At 39.8% G+C, this 23638-nt stretch overlaps 2 protein-coding genes across 2 annotated transcripts; one reads left to right on the top strand and one right to left on the bottom strand.

Annotated features, from left to right (window-relative positions):
* The first annotated feature begins 641 nt into the window (after nucleotides 1-641).
* On the top strand, nucleotides 642-18160 carry LOC116286318 (RUN and FYVE domain-containing protein 2). Its single transcript, XM_031692793.2, has 19 exons — nucleotides 642-938; nucleotides 1110-1227; nucleotides 1307-1408; nucleotides 1681-1804; nucleotides 2374-2450; nucleotides 2808-2888; nucleotides 2971-3040; nucleotides 3470-3571; nucleotides 4492-4541; nucleotides 11430-11496; nucleotides 11966-12133; nucleotides 12706-12803; nucleotides 13649-13735; nucleotides 14483-14612; nucleotides 15045-15107; nucleotides 15458-15489; nucleotides 15789-15837; nucleotides 15917-15994; nucleotides 16516-18160. Exons 1-19 carry the CDS (start codon nucleotides 668-670, stop codon nucleotides 16648-16650), a joined length of 1902 nt encoding a protein of 633 aa, XP_031548653.1. The 5' UTR covers nucleotides 642-667; the 3' UTR covers nucleotides 16651-18160.
* LOC116286319 (uncharacterized) lies at nucleotides 17539-23571 on the bottom strand. Its single transcript, XM_031692795.2, has 8 exons — nucleotides 23307-23571; nucleotides 22087-22265; nucleotides 21335-21506; nucleotides 20555-20953; nucleotides 19940-20263; nucleotides 19291-19503; nucleotides 18759-18890; nucleotides 17539-18571 (listed from the first exon to the last, which is right to left on the bottom strand). Exons 1-8 carry the CDS (start codon nucleotides 23383-23385, stop codon nucleotides 18498-18500), a joined length of 1572 nt encoding a protein of 523 aa, XP_031548655.1. The 5' UTR covers nucleotides 23386-23571; the 3' UTR covers nucleotides 17539-18497.
* Nucleotides 23572-23638: the final 67 nt, after the last annotated feature.

Below are 23638 nucleotides of genomic sequence, written 5' to 3'. Positions count from 1 at the left end.
AAGGGCCATGATATATTTTCAGGTACATGGACGATACGTTCATCCAATCCATTTTAGGTACATTCTTATTCCTATACGTTCATCCAATCCATTTCTTATTTTTCAAGCAAAAATTGAAAATCCGTCACTTTGTCATTGCCAAGAAGCCCCATAACGTACGCCTCAGACTAACGAAATGTTGTGTACTATTTAGCACAGGTAGCCCAAGCTTGGTTTCTGTGGTGTCCTTTCATAAGGAAATGTATGGGGATTTATCAAAAAATTCAATAAAATCATTGAAACGTAAAAGAAATACTGGGAAGAAAAATCTTAAAACGGGCTAAATTCAAAAAATAACCACACAGAGCGAAAGAAGTGCTATTTATCAATGATCGGGTAAAATTTCGAGGCTTTATTTCACGTTTCAATGATTTTATTGAATCTGTGGCGAGACCGGCCCCCGAGGTTATCGAAAGGCGAGTGGCCGGCGAGTGCCCTCGCCTACGACTACTGCTACACCCATGGATAAAGTAGCCTTCAAAAAGTTTCTATTACTTCCGTTTTACTAAACTTGGCATTTTTCCTTTCTTTCCTTTCTCTTCTTCCTATTTTTCCATTTTTCCATTCGACAATCGTTTGACCTAGGCCTACAGTATTTGCAGTCAGCGTTAAATCACCTTAATTCAAAATGGCGACTGCAACAGGAGAAGAAGAGGAAGGCGATACACTGTCGAACAAGTGGATAACACAGTCAGTTAACCCATCCACATCAATAAATATACCCAAAAAGCAACTATTCTGGAAAACTGAAAGGTCTAATTTACTGAATATTTCAAAATTATGCATCAAAAACCTGATAGAATCGGCCCTTGAGTTGGCTAAGGTTATTGGAGCTGACCACGAACCGTTTCAACAGTTTTTTGTTGTGATTGAGAACGTTTTACGCCATGGTTTGAAACGTAAGTCTTAATGTTTTACTTCTTATCGTGTAGTTTAAAAGTTAAATAAACTACTCACTGAATTTAAGAGCAGCAATCAAAGTATTCAAATATTTATATATCGAGTTCGTCACATGAGTGATAATAATAATAATTTAATCAAATAAGACTTTTTTTTAATTACTCCGAAAGTAAAACGCAATATTCTTGGCCAAAGACGTGATTATTGGGGACCTCTAGAAGTAATAGACCGTATTTCACCTGATGCATCTGAAATTACTCGAAGTGTGAAAAATCTACCTGGAATCAAGTAAGATTTCTTCTTTTTCAATAATCGTAGCTTTCTTTGAAGAAGATATGAATTATTTTTCATATATTTTTGCCACCAGAACTAACTATGGCAGGGGTAGAGCTTGGGTCAGACTTGCTCTGATGCAGAAAAAACTGGCTGATTATGTTAGAGATTTAGTAGAAAATAAAGAATTTTTGTCGTAAGTATTTTTGTTAAATTTTTGATGTATATATTTGTCAATTCCAAGGTAGGAAGTGTCATTAATCACTCCTCGGAACCTCTCCACCCCTAGGAAATTCTAACCCCCCCCCCCCCCTTCCATGGGGGAGGTATGGATATTTTCTGGAAGTACACGATATACCCCCTCAGACCCTCCCCATCCCTAGGAAATTTCAAACGTTTTTACAATGGAGGTATGGATATTTTTATAATTATCATCGTTCTGAGGCCTATGTTTGACTTGTTTATCAGTGAATGGTACGATAACCATGCATTACTCATGCAGGAGGAAGGAGCTGTGATATCTGGCTTATTAGTTGGCATTAATGTTATTGATTGTAACTTTGATCTCAAGGGAGATGATCTCGACACTTGGGTGAGTGACAGAACAGACCTCTTTACCTTGAAAATAATGTTTTCCATTTGAAACACCTTCTCATTCTCTTGAATATTATTCCTTTTATGGACCCTTTTACTTTGGGGGTGTTTTCTCATTTCAGACCACGTGTCATTCTCTTGAGAATAATATTCTTTGTTTGAGTTGTATCCATATTAATTTGTCTTCTCGTGTGCAACTAAAAGAAATGAAACTTTAGGTAATGACATGTGGTCTGAAAAGGAGAAAATTTTGCCCAAGCTTAAGAGGTATATTTCTCTTAAATAACTTAACAGTAGACTGTTATTGCTTTTACATTTCAAAAATATAATATTAGTTCATTATTTAAAGAATTTCTATTCAACCATAATGCACTTCAAGTGGAAACATTGCAATGCAGCTATGCATTGTGCGATTTTCTCTGCCAGGCAATGACAGTTTCGTAGGTGAAGTTTGGAAATCCGGTTCTATCAGTCTTGTTATTCTGGTTTGTTAGTCCTGCTAGATGTTTTACGACAATCATGAAAACTGGAATGATTTTGATCATTGTCATATTCTTTGATCTACAGTCAGGAGTCTTAGATCTTGGTCTTTACCTCAAGGAAGGCAATTACCTGGAGAAGACCAGCATTACTGATGACAATAAGTATGTATTGGGAGGTAGAACAGTTTTTGTATGACTGTGAAATTGCTCACAGCACAAAAACATGGTCGTGACACAGCAAGGGAAGAGCAATCACATTGCTTGAGAATTTACTATCCATCCAATCAAATACCTGGAACATGACATAAATACAGTGCAGACATTGTCTTGCCAATGTCACTGCACTGTCAGACCAATCACATTGCACAAGAAAAAAACTCAGCCAATTAAAATTCTAGAAAACATCACAGTCATGGCACGGCATGCTTACAGCACTGAGCTGGGTCATGTGAAAACTGCTCTATTGTGCCCTAGTTCACTCTCACATGTAATATTGTTATGATTTTGATCTGATCTTAGGTCAAGTTCTGAAAACACTACAGATCTTACAGTACTAATAGATCAGAAAACATACCTGGAAGAGGTCAACAAAAATTTAAGGTAAGCTATTAATTTAAAATGCGCCATAATATAACCTTCTAAAATAAGCTTAATCAATTTTCAATTTTTTAATTTCTCTCAGTTCTACAGTTTCTGATCTTCAAGCCAAGGTGAAAGGATTACAGCAAAACAACCAAGAACTCACAGATGAGGTATTTAAAGCTAAAGATTTTTTAAATATTGTTTTTATGAACATCCTAATTGCCCTATTTCACTATGACGTCACTGCTTGTTTGTGTGGGGGATAGAATCGCCAAATCCAATAGAAATATCAACAAAATTTGCTCCTAGCGAAACAGTTTAATCTAAAGTTGCCTGGTTTTCAGATATGTGTTAATATGTACTAAAAGATATTCTGAGTGTTTGCTGGCTATTCTACTTCTCTTTGTAGATTGATACGGATTTTAGAATAAATTTTCGGTGAATTTGCATTGATTTGACCCCCTCCGATGACCATGATCCTTTGCGTTTAAACAATAGGTTGTTTTGATGTGACGTCATAATGAAATAGGGCAATTGCAAAAATATTTATTTATTACTTAGAGCATTTTTTCTTATTTTTAACCTGGTTTTGTTTTTAGTTTGAAAATTATAAGAAAACTATGGAGACTGTGGCCAATGAAAGGGATGTGCTTAAAACAGAGAATGATAAGATGAACCAATTAAGTGCAAAGAAAATCCAGGTACAAACTTTCCTACTTACTGTTAGGGGTGGGGTGGGTAGGAGACTCTAAGGGGAGGGGTAAGGAAGTTTTCAAGATTGGTTTAATTAGGTTAATAATTTTTTTGTTGCCTCAAATATCCAAGACCAATCTTCTTAATTAAGGCTATCAGTCAGCTAAATGAGTCTCATGAATCTCATTACCAGCTGTCTACAATGACAGGCAAACACTGCCTGTCATGTGCTATCAACCAGAGAGTATTCTGTTGCTTGGTATCAATCAGCTGAATGAATCTCATGAATCTCATTACCAGTTTACAATGACAGGCAAACACTGCCCATCATGTGCTATCAACCAGAGAGTATTCTATTGCTTGGTATCAATCAGCTGAATGAATCTCATGAATCTCATTACCAGCCTACAATGACAGGCAAACACTGCCTGTCATGTGCTATCAACCAGAGAGTATTCTATTGCTTGGTATCAATCAGCTGAATGAATCTCATGAATCTCATTACCAGCCTACAATGACAGGCAAACACTGCCTGTCATGTGCTATCAACCAGAGAGTATTCTGTTGCTTGGTATCATTCAGCTGAATGAATTTCATGAATCTCATTACCAGCCTACAATGACAGGCAAACACTGCCCGTCATGTGCTATCAACCAGAGAGTATTCTATTGCTTGGTATCAATCAGCTGAATGAATCTCATGAATCTCATTACCAGCCTACAATGACAGGCAAACACTGCCTGTCATGTGCTATCAACCAGAGAGTATTCTATTGCTTGGTATCAATCAGCTGAATGAATCTCATCAATCTCATTACCAGTTTACAATGACAGGCAAACATTGCTTTCACCTCAAAATCCTAAGAAATACTAGTACAATTAATATAAATTAACCTAAATCATCATTATTTTGTCATCTTTTTCTTTAGCTTGTACAGGCTGACATAGATGTGGAGAGAGAAACATATAACAAGTCAAGGTATTTCAGCAGAAAACTAGCAAGCATTGTATAATATTTTGAATTCATTATCTCTTCCTATCATGTTTGAGATTTTCTCTGGTAAGGGATTAAATAGTCGTATATGTGACAGAGTCAAAAGACACTATTTCGGACAGTAATTATTTAGTCATAAATCTATATTTTAATTAGGAATGCCTCGTGTACACATAGGAATGTAATTCTTTAGTTAACTGTTTGCGTGGAAAATGCGTAAGCAAGAAATAATTTCCGTACGTAATTACATTACAGTGAGTCATGCCTAGGTTTGGCGCTTGTTTACGTAAGTTCGTGTTTGGGACATCCTGTTTGCGCCTAGGGCGTGCAACATTGCATAGGATGTGTAAGGTCTTAAGAATGCAGGTTTTTCCATAAAAGTAGGCCCAAACTAAGCTTAAATCAGTGTAGTAAAAGTTCTTGAAGACGTTGCACATATCAAGACAAGGAATTCTCTACGATGTAAAGTTGTGTGAATTTTTCAATAAATTCTTTTGTCAAAACCACTTGCAATCTGATTCATAGCTGAGCGCCTTGCCGCCGGTTACATTTTTGGTGTCAGAAGTGGGATTGCAAGAAAGTTGACATTAGTAGTTATTGATTATTTACAAACGGGAACGAGACTGAAATCATGGCAGAAGAAGCTGTGGCTGCACTCACAGAGCAATTGGCTGCACTCAAGGCACAGCTGGATGGCATGCAGGCTGAAGGAGGACCCCCTGCCCAACCTGTTCCTGCACCAGTGGTGAAAGTGACAGTGCCAAGGGAGAAGAAGCTGAGGAAGTATGCTGGTGGCAGAGACGACAAGGTGCTTGAAGACTGGATAGCGGATGCACAGAGGTCTGTGGCTGCCCAGAAGTTAACTTCTCAAGAGGCGGTGGATTTCCTGTACCATAGCTTAGAAGGAGCGGCTCGAGATGAAGTTCGACTAAGGCCTGCGGATGACTGGACAGACCCGGAGGGTTTCTTCAGGATTCTGAGAGACGTCTTCGGAGAGAAGCTCACCAAGACCCAGCTTCTCCAGAGGTTTTTCGCCAGAAAACAAGGTGACAGGGAGCCCATCCAGGACTTTGCCCATGCCCTGATGTCAATGGCGGAGCACATAACCAGAGTACACGTAGGAGCCCTGGAAAACAAGGACCAGAACCTCAGAGACACATTCGTTGAGAACTTGCGTGACAACCTGTTGCGCAGGGATCTCAAGCGCTATATCAGAGAACATCCCGAGAAGACCTTCAACGAGGTGAGGCAAGAGGCCTATCATAGCTCGGAAGACACAGATAGAGGAGCACATCGCCATGCAGCGGCCAAGGAGGTGTTGGTGGAGAGCAACCAAGTAAATGCCATCCAAGAGCTTACCGCAGGACAGAAGGCCCTGGTGGAGAGGCTCATGCAGCAACAAAAATTGCTGGATGAGCAGCAGAAGCTGCTAACCCAACTTACCATGAAGTTAGCAAGCCCATCACCACCACGAAGTCCCCCACGTGGTCCGAGGAGATGTTACAACTGCCACGAGCTTGGACATCTTCGGCCGAACTGCCCAAAGCCCCTGAAAGACAAGGCACCAGCAGCACCACAGAAGGAGTCAAACTCCAGCTCTCCACGGCAGTGAGCTACGCCGTGGAGAGGAACTGTAGTGGCTCTAACTCTCTTTTTCAGAACGAAAAGTTTGTCGGGACAAGTCCCACAGTGGTGGCGAGGATTGGCGGAGTACCTGTGAAAAGCTTAGTGGATACGGGCTCCATGGTTACCCTCATCACCGAGTCGTTCTACAGGGAAAAGCTACAGCCAACCCTAGGAGACCTACACCCTGAAACAAGATTACTACAGCTGCGAGGAGCTAACGGTTTGGACATCCCTTACATTGGATATATCGTCGCTGCAGTAGAGATCGGAGGAGTGGTGGTCCCTGGGTGCGGCATCTTCATCACGAAGGACACAGCAGCCACTACAGTCATGCAGAGGAGGGTACCTGGCCTACTGGGAACCAACGTTCTTGGGCAGGTGCCCCAATACCAACAGATCCTGCAAGATGAAGAGAAGAAGAGTAAATGTAAAACTGGGTTCGTGAAAGTAGCCGGCTCAGACAAAGTCTGGGTCCCTGCTTTCACAGAATCTGATATCTTGGTTACAGGCCCATCATGGGGCACTGATGCTGTGATCGAACCCCTTGGTGTACCAGTAGAAGGAAACCTCACCGTGGCCAGTACTCTCGTGGATACTACCAAGACGTGTTACTATGTCAGAGTTGCCAACCAGACGGCAAAGGACATATGGCTAAAGCCGAGGACGCGGATTGGAATTGTGCGAGAGGGAGAGATGGTCAAGAGAGGAGAGCAGTTGGAGTTCCTACACGAGAATAACATGGTGACAGTGTGCTGTAACCTTAGTGCTGACCCTCAGATGCCACCCCAACGGGAAGCTGTGGGCAAAGTACGTTGGCAAAGGATACAGACACCCCCTCACGGGATTACCCTGGAACATTTCCCCGGGACGGAACTTCAGAGGGAGAAAGCTCTCCAGATGTTCGAAAGAAATGAAGAGGTGTTCGCTTCATGTAAGGAGGACCTTGGCTGTACAAAGACAACATATCATCGCATCTACACAGACGATGATGTGCCTGTCACAGAGCGTTACAGAAGGATTCCTCCAAACCAATACCAGGAGGTGCAACAGCATCTACAAGACTTGCTAGAAAAAGGAGTGATATGTCCAAGTGAGAGTAACTATGCCTCCCCAATAGTGCTTGTACGAAAGAAGTCTGGAGCCTTGAGGATGTGCGTCGACTACCGGAAGCTGAACCAGAAAACCAAGCGTGATCAGTACCCCCTACCAAGGATAGAGGAATCACTGGAGGCACTGCGTGGCGCAAAGTACTTTTCCACCATAGATCTGGCATCAGCCTACAATCAAGTTGAAGTCCATCCTGATGATCAGCACAAGACTGCGTTCACAACGCCCATGGGTTTGTTTCAGTACACTCGGATGCCGTTTGGACTACAGAATGCCCCAGCGACCTTCCAAAGGTTGATGCAAGGAGTCTTCCGAGAGGACATACTTCGCACCCTGATGGTCTACCTGGACGACATCATAGTCTTCTCATCCACCATTGAAGAACATCTTGAGCGGTTGGAAACGGTATTCAGTAAGCTGAAGCATCATGGATTAAAGGTTGAACCAACCAAGTGTCAACTCTTCAGAGATCGGGTGTCCTATCTGGGGCACGTGGTCTCTGCTGACGGTGTCGAGACAGACCCTGAAAAGACAAAGACAGTTAACGAGTGGCCAGTCCCCCAGACAGGGCGCGATCTGCGATCATTCCTTGGTTCCGCATCATACTACAGAAGATTTGTCCCCAAGTTCGCTCAAATGGCAGGCCCGCTGCACAAGTTAGTTGCTGAGCTCGGGAGCGGAGGAAGTAACAAGACCACCCGGAAGCAGATTGGCGTACTGTGGACAGAAGAGTGCCAAAAGAGCTTCAACAAGTTAAAGAATCTACTAACCTCAGCACCAGTGCTGGCCTACCCGGACTACACCAAGCCCTTCATCCTAGAGACGGATGCGTCCAACGAAGGATTGGGAGCCGTGCTGTCCCAAGAACAGGACGGAAGAGTCAAAGTGATCGCTTATGCCAGCCGAGGCCTGAGAGGTGGAGAGCGAAACATGGAGAACTACTCATCGAGGAAGCTGGAACTACTAGCCTTGAAGTGGGCTGTATGTGAGAAGTTCAGGGAGTACCTGCTGGGATCGAAGTTTGTCGTCTACACAGACAACAACCCGCTGACATACCTACAGTCAAAGAGTAAGCTGAAAGCTGTGGAGCAGAGGTGGGCTGCAGAGTTAGCAAACTTCAACTTCACCATCAAGTACCGCCCTGGACGTCACAACCAGAATGCAGATGCTCTAAGTCGCATCAACCGAGATGAAGAACCAACCACAGTTGAAGTAAGAAGTACACTAGCCTATTCTACCAATACTACAGACCTACCAGAAGAGGTACGTCAACATTTGATGGTATCAGCAGCGTTCATAAGCAACACAGAGACAAGTGCGCTGGAGGAGCAAGCAACCTCATTCCCAACCACACCTCTCACAGAGATCCAACGACTACAGCAGGAGGACCCATGTATCAGTCGTCTCCTCCACTACCGAAACCTTGGACGTCGGCCAAGTAAAAGGCAAAGCCAACAAGAGACAAGGGATACAAGGAAGTTGCTTAGTCACTGGAACAGGATTGAGGAAAGCCATGGAGTTCTCTACCGCCGTACAGGAGTCGGACAGGGAAGTGAGCTTCGGTTACTGCTACTCCCCACATCAATGAAATCACAAGTACTGAAGGGTGCGCACGATCAATGTGGACATCAAGGACAAGACAGGACAGAACAGCTCTTGAGGAAAAGATGTTGGTGGCCCGGTATGCAAGGAGATGTGAAGCAATGGATCTCAAATTGTGAAAGATGTGTCATTGCCAAAGGATCCTACCTTCCAGTCAAGACGCCGATGGGCAGCCTACTAGCTACTAGGCCATTGGAAGTGCTAGCGATGGATTTTACCTTGCTTGAGCCTGCAACAGATGGAAGAGAAAATGTCCTTGTGTTAACAGATGTGTTCACAAAGTTTACAATTGCTATACCTACCCGTGATCAGAAAGCGACAACCGTAGTCAAGACCCTGATTAAAGAATGGTTCCTTGTGTATGGAATCCCCCAAAGACTACACTCTGACCAAGGCAAGTCATTTGAGGCAGAACTAGTCAAGGAGTTGTGTGCAGTGTATGGAATTAAGAAGTCAAGGACAACCCCCTATCATCCTCAAGGAAATGGGCAGTGCGAAAGATTCAACCGTACACTACATGAGCTTCTAAGAACTCTACCAGCAGAAAAGAAAAGAAGGTGGCCTGAACACCTGAAAGAGTTATGTTACGCCTATAATGCTACGCCACATGCAACGACTAGATACTCACCCTTCTACCTGATGTTTGGTAGAGATGCAACGCTACCTTTGGACATTCTACTTCCTGATGATGACAGACAAGTGACAGTAGACAACCAGCAATGGATTACCAAGCACCAGACTCGTCTACGAGAAGCTTATACCACTGTGACACAAAACTTGAAGGAAGCTGCTACCATCAGAAAGAAGATCCATGACCAGAAGGGCAGAGCACTGGCCGAACCACTACAAGTTGGAGAGCGAGTACTCCTTCGCAACCGTAAAGTCAGAGGAAGAAACAAGATTCAAGATAAATGGGACAGCCAAGTGTACAAAATCGTCGAACGAAGAGACAACAATACATATGTCGTTGAAAGAGCTGATGGACATGGAGGAGATAAAGTTGTTAGTCAAGGAGAAATGCAAGTGTGTCCAAGACCAATGCTGGAGATACGAGGACGACACAGGCAAGCTGACAGGTCTAGACAAACATGTACTGCATCGCCAGAATCATCAGATGAAGAAGATGACATTGGAGGAATGACAATCGCCTTTCAACCAATGACAGAACCAGCTGAACCTGATGATGATGATGATAGTGATGATGCGTCTGAGGAAGAACTGGCTGCACCTGTACCCCGACGTTCCACAAGGACAACGGCAGGCCAACACAGCAACCTCTATAATCTTCCAAGATCCGCACTTCAGCACTGACGAGTCCACCTGCGCATCATTGTTCCTGAATTTGCTCGAGGACGAAGCAAACAAAAAGGAGGGGCAAGTGTGACAGAGTCAAAAGACACTATTTCGGACAGTAATTATTTAGTCATAAATCTATATTTTAATTAGGAATGCCTCGTGTACACATAGGAATGTAATTCTTTAGTTAACTGTTTGCGTGGAAAATGCGTAAGCAAGAAATAATTTCCGTACGTAATTACATTACAGTGAGTCATGCCTAGGTTTGGCGCTTGTTTACGTAAGTTCGTGTTTGGGACATCCTGTTTGCGCCTAGGGCGTGCAACATTGCATAGGATGTGTAAGGTCTTAAGAATGCAGGTTTTTCCATAAAAGTAGGCCCAAACTAAGCTTAAATCAGTGTAGTAAAAGTTCTTGAAGACGTTGCACATATCAAGACAAGGAATTCTCTACGATGTAAAGTTGTGTGAATTTTTCAATAAATTCTTTTGTCAAAACCACTTGCAATCTGATTCATAGCTGAGCGCCTTGCCGCCGGTTACATATACCATAATAAATATTACTTGTTTAAGCACTGCCTTCAAATTAGTGCCGCACCTAAGACAGAAATTATTAATAAGTGCCACCCCCGAATAAGCACTGCCCCTGAATAAATGCCACCCCTGAATTAAAGCCGCATATGAAACCCTTAAAGTGCCACAAGTAAATACAGTGGAAGTAAACAAGTCAAATACACACGGTGCAACATTGCGCGCAACAGTGCAGGCAATGTTGCTGAAGTAGAAAACTATCCTACTTCAGCAACGTTGCATGCAACAAATTGTGTGTCATCGCTCGCAACATCAATTGCATGCAATATTGCGTGCAATGTTGCACCTTAATGCTTTCTTGTTACCCATCATGAAATATCTCAGGAGAGATAACTACAGTAGCTAAAAACTAGTGTGAGCTGCGTCGGCCGGTGTTTCCAATGGAAAACAAATGATAAAAGGGTAAATTATACACTGTTTCGGATGCTAGTCCTTCGTCGGAGTAAAAAAGGGAATATCTCATGAAGCACTTGTATTTTCTTGCACAAAACACTCACAGACATTAGTATGTAAAGGATACCTCTCCAGTGTCTCGTAGGATGTTCCAGGGATGTGCTCAAAGCCTGTATTATATTATACAATCACCTTTTTCCTTATGCTTTTCTTGATATCTAAGTGGCTACCTGTTTGTTGCTGTCGTTGTTGTATTTAGGGAAGGATTAAATGAAATGTTGGATGCCGCACAGAAACAACTGGATTTGGAGATGCAACTGAGAAAGGTGAGCTTGACGTGTCACTATCTGTCATGGTAGCTGCGCCAATGATGTCATGTCTGATGTCATCTAACACCACATGTCTTTCACTTCATATGATTTGTTTTTTAAGAAGCCTTCGAATTTTATTGATACCCCTTTTTGTGGAAGGAAGAATACTGGAAAACCATTAGAAGAATTCTCAAATCAAGTGAGAGTCTGGGAATTTACTTTTTGAGCGCTAGTTTAGTTAGCTCCCTAAATACAAGCAAAATATCATTTTTCTTACTTGATTGAAGCTTTTTTTTTATTGCTATTAAGAGAAAAAGATAAACAAAACCAATGAAATAATTTGTTCAAAAGTTAGTACATTTGTACAGGAATCTGAGAACAATTTCTGAACCTTTTGGTGACTGTAACACAATCCAACACAATTTATACCATGTGATGGCTAGCGCTTAAGGTGAATCGTAACGTAAGTCCTTTTCTTCCTTAGGAAACAGAGCGAGAGTTAGAGATGGTTCGTATGATGAAAGAAGAAAGCGAGGTGGCCATGAGGTTACTAGAGAAGGATATTCACGATAAACAAGATACTTTGATTGTACTCAGAAGACAACTGGATGATATCAAGAAGATTAACCTTGACCTTCATGGAAAGCTACAGGTATCCCAGTACCATAAGCATGGGTTAGGGTTCACACCACATGTCTGTAAAATTCTTTGTTTGAGTTGTATCCATATTCATGGTGTAGAAAAGAAATAATACTCAAGGGAATGACACGTGGTATGAAATGGGGAAACATTACACCCAAAGTAAAAGGGTCTAAAAGAAATAATACTCAAGGGAATGACACATATAAAATGGGAAAACATTACACCCAAAGTAAAAGGGTCAATGAAAGTAATAATACTTAAGGGAATGACACGTGGTCTGAAATGGAAAAACATTACGCCCAAAGTAAAAAGGTCTAGAAAAGAAATAATACTCAAGGGAATGACATGTGGTCTGAGATGGAAAAACATTACGCCCAAAGTAAAAGGGTCTAGAAAAGAAGTAATACTCAAGGGAATGACGTGGTCTGAAATGGGAAAACATTACCGTCAAGGTAAAAGGGCCCATAAAAGAAATAATACTCAAGGGAATGACACGTAGTCTGAAATGGGAAAACATTACACCCAAAGTTAGAGGGATTTATTAATTTTAACAAATTATCACTCGATCACTTGATGTTTCAGTCATGCGAGGCTTCTGGAAGACAGCACATGGAAAAATGGTCAGAACTGGAAGAAAAATGTGCCCGATACGCTAACAAGATCCAGGAACAAGAAAGATTGTAAATAATATTACTTACTTACTTACTTACTTACTTACTTACTTACTTACTTACTTACTTACTTACTTACTTACTTACTTACTTACTTACTTACTTACTTACTTACTTACTTACTTACTTACTTACTTACTTACTTACTTACTTACTTACTTACTTACTTACTTACTTACTTACTTACTTACTTACTTACTTACTTACTTACTTACTTACTTACTTACTTACTTACTTACTTACTTACTTACTTACTTACTTACTTACTTACTTACTTACTTACTTACTTACTTACTTACTTACAGTACCCACCAGTGGGAGACTGGGCACTAATTATCGCGCAGCAACTGGGAAACCATTGGGTGACCCTTATGATAGTCTAGTCTACATATCGCATTGTTTTCAAGGTTGTTGCTTATTTCTTGGAACTGTATCCCAGTTGAAACAAAACTTGGGGTTCAGAGGGACAGTGTTTGGTTGAGCTGGTGGTTGGACCTCTATATTTAGTTTTCTTGCTGTTGTTGCTGCTGTTGCCTTTTCAAAGGCTCTGATGCTTTTGCTCAATACTACATGCTTAATACTGTAATCAATTCTACATCGTAGACTAAATGTCTAATGCTTTCCTCAGGCCCTGTGAGAAGGGTTTGTACCATGTCAAACAACTTTCACATTCCTCTTTTCATTTTCTTCCTTCTTTCTCTCCTCATTCCTTCTCTTTCAATTTTCAGTCTCATTTCATGCTTATCATATTTTCCTTTTTTCTGTAGTTCTTTAAAACCTCTTTCACAGGACCAAACATCTTCTTTATCTTCTATGTTGCTTTTAAACCTTTTCAACATTTCTATGATCACTAGATTACGAGCCAGTGTAGAAGAAAAGTTAGAAATGTCACATAAAGTTGAAGAAATTGAGAGCAAGCTTGCAGACAGTGAAAGTAGCAGGTGAGGAAGGTTCTTAAAAACGGCTTTTTATGATAGTATTAATAATTTATATAGTGCTCAACCTATTAAAATATCCTGATGACGATCTGTATGATGAAGATAATAGAAATGATGATGGTGACGATTATTATTGATGATAATTGATGACGGTGATGATAACAGTGATAATGATGATGGTGATAATGATGATGATGATAATGATGATGGTGATAATGATGATGATGATAATGATGATGATAATGATGATGGTGATAATGATGATGATGATGGTGATAATGATGATGATGATGATGATGACAATGATGATGGTGATAATGATGATGATGATAATGATGATGATAATGATGATGGTGCTGATAGTGATGGTGCTTATGATGATGATGATGGTGATAATGATGATGATGATAATGATGATGACAATGATGATGGTGATAATGATGATGATAATGATGATGACAATGATGATGGTGATAATGATGATGATGATAATGATGATGATAATGATGATGGTGATAATGATGATGATGATAATGATGATAATGATGATGGTGATAATGATGATGATAATGATGATGGTGATAATGATGATGATGATAATGATGATGACAATGATGATGGTGATAATGATGATGATGATAATGATGATGATGATGATGGTGATGATAATTATGATGATGACTGATAATAATTCAACATGCCTACGATCTAACATTCTTAAACCCTTCAACCCTACTATTAATTTTCCAGACTAGCCTTAGAAACCAATTTAAAAATCGAACGAGAATGGCGAATGAACCTACAAGAAGAATTACACAAGGAAAAAGAGAAAGTCGGTGCCATGCAACAGACGTTAAACCAGTACGAAAACCTAAAAAAGGTGGAAATAAAAACTTCTTAATTTGTCCACAAAATTTTATTGAGGTGACAAAGTCAAAACAAAGGTCCAAAATAGGGACCTGATTTAAGTGGGTACCCCACCCCCCCAACCACTCTCATCATGAGACTTTCTATCCACAAATACGTTGTTTAGCATACATGCAAACATACAGTACATTCATTTTTGAGATTTGCCTTCTATTTTTGGAAAAACAAGAAAACAAAATATTGTCTTGCAAAATTCAGGATTCACACTTACAGAGCGTGTAGGTACTGGATAGCCCCACCCAACCCCCTTTAGTTAGGTACCAGGTAGCCCTACCTCTCCCCTGTTAGGTACCAGGTAGCCCCACCCCACCCCCTTAAGTCAGGTCCTGTTAGATCGCAATGCTTTTGATTTCGTTGATCGCTAATGTATCGTGTCTGTTGTCAGGAATATCAAGCTCTCATAGAGAGGCATGCTGCTTTGAAGAAGATCCATTGTGAACAAGAGACGGTTAGTATGCTTTATTGTACACTACTGGGGGGTGGGGTGGGGGTACAATACGTTGTCAGTACCATGCCTTCTTCTGATGTGAGCAAAGTTCTAGAAATGGGGGTTCAATGTATTGACCCCCGGAAACTTAGGTTCGTGTCAAACGTCGAACTTCACATGAGCCGAACCTAATAACATCAAAGAAGACCGCCTTGTTATCCATTGTTTCAATTAGGTTCGACTCATGTGAAGTTCGACATTTAACTTCAGCTTTAGATCTAGATTAATTTCGGTAACAATAATTGATATTTTTCTACACCGTCAAATAATATTAGTAATACTAATTTATTATATATTTTTTTCTTTTCTAGGCTCTAGTAGAAATGGGGTCTCATCTCAGCAAGTATGAAATCAGAACTTTATCAAATTTTAGAATTTATTGATTTTATAAAAAAGATTCTTTGAGGTTAAGGGCCACATTGCATTTCGTGTTTGTGCAACTATTGGAACCCCAATACGTCTGAGATTGATTGGCTTCCATCAATCAAAAGCGTTCTTACTCAAACCATTACTCGTAACTTTAATGAACGCAGCCAAAACACGAAAAAATGTGCGGCTGGAGTTGCCGGGCCACACAAATAGTAAAAGCGCGAATTAAGTTGAGTTATTTATTCCGTTTTTTGATGTTTTAATTTTTTTTAGTTCTCAGTTGAAGGTCGAAGAAATGAAAGAGGTAACGAAGACAATCAAGGTAAAAAGAGCGCCAAAAGTTACACTGATGACGTAATGATTGGTGCGTGATTGACACGTGATTATCTTGTGATTCATAGGACATGAAGTGGACGGATGACAAAGAGGCTCTAATCTGTCAGTTATGTGAACAACCTTTCTCGCTATCAAGACGCAAGGTAGGATGGAGGATTGAATGTTTAAGTTTCGTCTTTTGATAATCAGCAAAAATAACCAACATACTCATCTAACCGCACGAGCAAAGACAGTTGCTGCTGATAATAAGCCATTTTGTTTGTTTTGATGCTGATGTTGTACGAGAAAAACCTCACTAGAACTTGCTTGAGGTAAAACAGGCGATTCTTTCCTGTGCTTCGAGGCTTTTTCTCCGGGTTCTCCAGTTTTCCATCCTCCGCAAGAATCAACTTCTAAATTCCAATTGGAATCCAGTGGAAGAAGAACCACTCTGTGGAATCCACTTTTAAATCCCATTATTTATTTACTATTAATTACTTAATAAAGCTATGCTTTGGGTACGTGTGACGTCATAGCCGCCATTTTAGATCACTTAGGCGAACGAATTTGCTTGTGATTTACACGTCTTTTATTCTCATGTGACAAAATGCACGTCATGTTTTTTCGTACATTTTTGTACCGTCCTACCCCTCCCTGACATTTTTATTTTATATTTTGTCAACAGCATCACTGTCGTAACTGCGGAGGCATATACTGTAATACTTGCTCTAATAATACTATGCCGTTACCTTCCTCTGCTAAACCAGTCCGTGTGTGTGACACTTGTCACGATACTCTACTGAAGAGATATCAAAGATGATATCTACACCATATTTTTACAGTACTTCTCAGTAGAGCAGTTTTCGTATGACTGCGAAAAGTTCATTGCCGTAAGCGTGCCGTGACCGTGATAATTTCTGGAATTCTAATTGGCTGATTTTTTTTCTCACGCAATGTTATTGGTCTGGCGTAAGCCTTGCCGTGTCACGACCGTGTTTATGCCGTGAGCTTTTCACAGTCATACGATAACTGCTCTAGCGCGAAATCCCCGATACGACGATGTTGGCTTTGGTGAACGTCGATCAAGGCCCTTGAATAATGTCTATCCCGACATTGTCATGGCAACACTTTGATTGACGTCCACCAAAACCCTATTTTATACGATCCCACGCGTGTGTTTGAGAAGTATTGTGATATTGCTTATCCGCACGTCACTCAAAATGTTTTACTAATTCTTACAAAATGCTACTTAAAAATATAAAAAATACACTTGTGCCGCTCCCATCAAACTTATTCAACCAATTCAAAGCGTAGAGTAGTCTAAATAGAAAAAGTTTCAAGGGGTAGTAGATGGAAAATATTTGCCAGAAATAGTTATATGGGAGATAAAAAATAATCGGGTTGGTTACAAATCGGTGCTATTCTTTATAATGCTGTCTAAGGTTTTCAAATTTTCAAGATATTATTAATGATTATTAGACATCATTATTTACTATCGATCCATGCACCTATGCAAAACTGCATTCTTGATTATTAGACATTATTAATAATTATTTACTGACGATCCATACACCTATACCAACCAGCATTCTTTAATTTAGCTTATAAGTAAAGTAAATTTAAAAAAATAATATTTCTAAAGCACATTCTTTAAAAGCATGTGTGTGTTTTTGTTGCGCTTATGTCAGTCCACTATGAATACTCTTAATACTGTTTACGAAATTTCTTTTTTAATATCATACGATTATATGGATATATAAAAAGGTGATCAACTGCGCATACTCTAGTGTGATTTTAAAACGAGTCTAAGCCATAGCCTGGGAATTCTGTTGATACCCAAGCTATGCCTTTACTTAACTGTTACCAGTTCTCATGCTTGCTAGCTGAAGACATCTCTCTTATAAATTATTTTAAAAAATTGGTTCTTAAAAGTAGTTACTAAAAAGTGTTTTTGCGCATGTGTCGTTTATGTACAAGTGCACTATCGTCCCAACACGCCTACGATCATTTTGGTCTCAAGAAAAAGGATTGCAATGGCCTTGTAAGCCCTTGTTGCTTGGCGAGACCTAAACGACCGCAGGTTAGAGGACGGATGACTTGCTCCTTGATCGGCATATCAGGCCTGCAAACGAAGGCGCGCGCAAGATCAAAATTTACTCCCGCAGTCGTATTAAGGCCGTGTCATTGCTAAATCTGTCTTATGACCACATCTCTATTGTGTCCTTGATTCAACACGGGTAACCTACCCTTGGTGCTGAGTCACTGTCTTTTTGCGTACGATTATAATAATATTTAGCATCGTGCATTAAATTATGATTTTTTATACTTTCTTTACTCCTTAGAGGTCAGTCCATTCCTTATAGCCGCATGGTTAAAACTGTAGTTACACAGCTCACCCTTGCTTGTATCATTTACCATTACTAGCTGTTCTTTGCTTTTCAGACCTGTCTTGTTATCATGCTCTTTATTGGGACCATATGGATCTAAGTCTTGAGTATATGGCTATTATTCTTGCCTTTGTTTACCATCAGTTACTCTCGTTCAACATCACCTGCCATCGTTTACCATCACTTGCTATCGTTCACGGTCTTTTGCAATAATCTTTTTTTATGGCCTAAAACCTCCAATTATTTCTTCAAGGCGTTATTACCAAGAGTCGTCCATAACTTAGGTCCGTTTCCATAGAAATATCAGTGCCAAACAAAGGTAACTTAGCAACGAACTACCAATCAGAGAAGACCCTGTAAATATAAAAATAGTTTACCCTAAAATCAAGTACATATGCAAGTTTGAAAGCAAGCTATTTATTGCAACGTTTGATTGTGATATATTTATCCTAACTCCCATACATTATCTTATAAATCATGCACCGGAACTAGGACATCACTGAAAGACCTGGACGTCATTGATGTATATATCATGACATACCTTTACTTGCTTTCCATTTGGCTTTGAACCCTTTGGATGTGATAAAGTCATCAGACCTGAAGCGTATTTGCATCGTTCGTCCCTTGCTTTTGAGGTGGATCTTTGATGCGGCTATTTTACCGCAGTAACGACCTGTTGGTTGAGATGAAAGACTCGTTAACAATGTACAAGAAGTCGAATGAGGTTACTACACTAGGTATATCAGCGTCTTGCATTCATCATGCATTATCATCACCATTATCTATAACATAAGTTACAGCAATTTTCACATGACTCAGTGTTGGGTAAGCGTGCCGTGCCGTGACGGTGATGTCTTCTAGAATTTGATTCGCTGTTCGTTTTTTTCCCTCGGGCAATGTGATTGATCTAGCAGTGCCGTGACCTTGGTGTTTCGGGTATTTGATTGGATAGTTACTAAATTCTCACGCAACGTTATTGGTCTGGCGTATGCCTTGCCATGTCACGACCGCGTTCGTGCGGTGAGTTTTTCACAGTCATACGAAAACTGCTCAATATACCAGTATGTTGTTACCTATGAGCGATGTAGCATCATAGTCATTCCAAACATCAACGAAGTCACTTTTGCACTCATTAGCCTCCAAGTCAAATTCCGTGAACCATAAGTCTACCACGTGACCAGAGGATACAGTAATGGTCCAAATACTGTCTGCTTTGTTGGGATACTTGGTGGGGTAACCAGGGGACTGGAACTCACCAGAATCTGACGTGTAAACCTCACTCACGTCTTACGAAATAAAGATAAAATTATTAGCGTTGATTAATTTATAATAATAATAATAATTAATTAATATATTTATTAAATGTGGTGATCATAGAACATTTTAGTTAACAATAATAAGAAAGGTTTTTTGCGCTCTGTTCAGAAATAAAGCAGCACGCAGGAAGTGACGTCGTTGGCGGCGCTAACATGGATGGCGTCAGCAACTATGCTTTGTTCATTGATATAACACAGTTCTCGACCAATCACAGAGCGCGCGTACTATCTAAGCTATGAAATAAAAGGTAATGAATAGAACATAGTGAAAAATCCGAGGAAGTATGTTTACTAGATGCCCTCGAATGTGACCTGCAGAAAAACATCTAAAAATCTTAATTTAACATTAATTAATATCCTTGATATTTACCCCAGCTATAGGTCATGACATGGCTTATATACTTACTTCCAAAAGTTCGAGGGATACATTCAACCAATCCAGTGTCTTCAAGCGCCGTCATTGCTACTGCGTCAGCGGTGTTCGTTAGAAAGTGTAGCCTGTCTGATGTGGCATGGGAGAGGTTGTCACATTCATTATGGTAACAGTACTTCATATAACCCCTGAAGTCCAAAGTATCTGTCAGATACAAAGCCTTTATAGGAGGATCGTTATTCCAGAAGCTGTAGTGATCACTATCGAAAAAATATCTGTAGTTGTCCCGCGCGACGGAATTGAGCGTAGAAGGACGTTGCTGGAAAGCTAACTTGAAATTTCGAAGTTTAAATTCACCTGAAAAGAAAAGAACGGATTTTACTTTTAAGTATTCATCTTAAGTGGAAGCTAGTCGCGCTGTAAGTCAGTAGCGTGTTTCCCACTCATACGATAACCATTTTTAATCCCCAGTCATGCAAAAACCGTTCTAGCACGCTCACGCTAGAGAATTGACAATATTTTTGCAACCAATCACTGCGCGCGCGGTTCACCGCTTATCACGGTCACGGTACGGCATGCTAACGCATGTCATCAAGCATACCGTGCCGTATCGTGACTTGACGTCACGAAATCTATTTCAACACTCACCTCTATGATACTGACTCTCCCTGAAGTATTTTGTGATATTGTCAAACAAATAATCTTCTTTGACTGTTCGTCCGACGGCCAACAGAAAATCTCCTCTATTGTTATTCCTTTGAATCTCGCTTACAGTACTTCTAACCGAATCATCAACATGGTTTTCAAGCTCCGTGAAATTCTGGGAGTCGTACGATGAATCAAAGTTCATAATACCGTCCAAAATCACCGCCCCTTCGATTTTCCCTTTCTCGTTACTAACTCCGAGGTATCCGGTCAGGTCCTTGATGAATGTCGCGCTGCCATAGCTACAAATGCACTGGAATCGATCTTCATTGTTACAGGATTGGCATTCTTTCTGGTCAAATGCTACCAATATTAATGTGTAGTTTCTTTGACAATCTTGATCTACAAGAAAAAAATACATGATGGGATCCCTTTGTATCAAAACCACAGGTAGTCCAATTTGTAGAAATCAAAAATTGCTAAAACCGTCGCTTAAACCTAAATTCGTTAAAGTACTTAAGATTTAGTTTCCTCGATTTAGTTAACTCGTAGATACAAAAAAATCTAATGCGTTACAAATGCTAGCTTGTAAATGATTCCATAAGTTAGTTGATACTGGGCCACCTGTGTGGCAATGATGCATGATGAGAAATTTGTATAAAGTTTGTAAAAAATTTTTTTTAAATTTCTTATGCTTCAATGATGCGCTAGAAAATTCATTCCACAGCACTATTTCTCCCATCTTTTATAAAAAGAAGACATGAAAATGACTTGTAAGTTTACCTGGATCATTAAATTGTCGAGCTACTTGAAGCAAAGCTGCCAAGCCTGACCCATTGTCATCAACCCCAGGGGAGTCCTGGTAAGTATCATAATGTGCACCCACAATAAATATACGGTCTTCTGCAGTGTTTACAAAGCTACCATCAATACGTCCAATGACATTATAAGAATCCTAAGAAAATGAGATGAAATAATTTGAATCACAAAAACATGTCATAGAAGTAATAAGCCCAGTAGAGAACCAACAAACAACTCTACTCGCATATGACACCCAGTCTGGGAATCAAACCCAGGCCATCTTGGTGAGAGGCAAGTGTTACCAACCACCAACCGCTCTCCCACTATAATGTTTCTCATGGTTACAGACAAATAAAGAAGAATCCAACTGTCACAGATTTCTGATTGACGAATAGTCAATAATTAATAGTCAGAGCTGATTTGAGTCTACAACATCACCAGTTGTGTTCCTTGATTACAGACATCCACACAGGGTTAGCCTTATTTTAATGTCAAAATATTCACAAATACCAACAGAAATGTAAAAAAAAAAAAAAACATCCCATGACCCTTAATTCGCTTGAATACATGAATATTCCACAATGAGGCTAACTTGAGCAATAGAGAAATCAGAACTGGACTATTAACTGCTAAATGGACACCGATTTAATGTGAAAACCCCGTAATTAAGCTTTATAGCTCCGCCTGTACCATCCTTTTCCTAGCTTCCAGAGTACTTATTGGTACAAACTTACCTGTCCAACAGGTACAGCTTGAAAGCTTGTCTTAAAACCTTGCTCCTTGAGCTTCTCTTGAATGAGAGTACGGACCTTGGTCTTGTTGGCTGGAAGGTAAGTACTTCGACTTGATTCAAAATGTTCTAAAAAGTACTTGATAGATTCCTTTTTGTTTAAAGCTAAAACATTTTGAAAACCTAAAAAAAACAGCAACAACTTTTAAATACAAATATATCATAACTAATTATTAGGGTGCCCTAGAGATGATGATAATGAAGATGATCAACAGGCAAAATAGTTTTAGGGATTAGTAATAACATGAGCTTGACATGATGATAATTGTACTGCTAAAAAATATACAGAAAATACATTTGTTATTTGTTATAACATGATGTCATCAGAAGTGAGGTAGTGATGCGTAGAATGTGTGATAATAATACCTAAATACTAACTTACGAGTGAAGTTATGAAAGCAAAACTGATATGAATATAATTATACAGCCTTAATATTCATGTATTACTGCCACTTCCGATAATGATGTTATTGTTATTGAATACGTAACAACTGTGTCATACTTTGGCAATGACATCATGCTCAATATTCCGGTATGAACATTTCGTTATTTTGCAAGCTAGTATACTGTGCGCATTAAGAATATAGAAACGGGACTTTCTAAAGTATTATCGTAAATCAAAGACCTAAAATATGAATAAAGTATGTAAGACATGCAATAACACTGTACTTCCTTAGATATAGGATAGACTTTGTCGTAAAAGTTGGTATTCCTCGCGACGTAATTAGATACAGTGCTCTTTTTTATTGTCCAGAAAAGTCGTCCTAAAATGTTTTCTTCCTTTGAGTCATGTAATAAGTAATGAATGTCGCTTCAAGCACAACCTTTGTAAATATATCCATCATAGCTTTATGTTAAGGATTAATTCACTTTAGCTAATAATCATATCTACAGTAATTTTTTTTAAATTCTAAAGTAAAAACTCAGGCCAATATCAGTGTTATGATTATCTTATGGTGCCACAGTCTAAGGTTGAGAAAATAATACGATATAGTTTAGAGTTGTTTATGTTTGAAGTCAGCATCATTCGGTACTGAATATGTAAATGAATTGAGAACAAGATGTTTGACACTTCAATGGATTCCCAACGAAATCAAAGACATTCATAATCGACCAAACCTCTTCAAACTTACATGACATACGAAAAATACTTCTAAAACCTACCTGAGAGAAGAATTAAAACGATCGGGAGCAAGGACATAAAGAATAGACGAAAATTTCGACGAAGCTGTCGAACACACATCGAGTGAAATTAATCTTTCCTACTTGACGACCAAATACCTGAAAAAAATTAATGCTAGCTTGTTTTTTAGAGTTCTTGCATCGCCAGTAGAACTGAAGACGATAATATTATTGTTTTTTAGTGGTTATTAATTTCGAGGCGGGAAACAATGGACGCGGTATTTGAGCAAAACGGTTTGACTTCGAAGCACACGTAACGCAAGGGTGAAAGACACAGGGATCCCAACTAATGGTTACAAACATGTCACGCTTTG

Source organism: Actinia tenebrosa, unplaced genomic scaffold (assembly GCF_029948245.1).
Source record: "Actinia tenebrosa isolate PJP-AT-01 unplaced genomic scaffold, QUT_ActTen_1.0 PGA_scaffold0__85_contigs__length_37466705, whole genome shotgun sequence".
NCBI classification, from domain to species: domain Eukaryota; kingdom Metazoa; phylum Cnidaria; class Anthozoa; order Actiniaria; family Actiniidae; genus Actinia; species Actinia tenebrosa.
The sequence above is the reverse complement of the archived record's forward strand: the minus strand, read 5'-3'. Positions and strand labels throughout refer to the sequence as shown.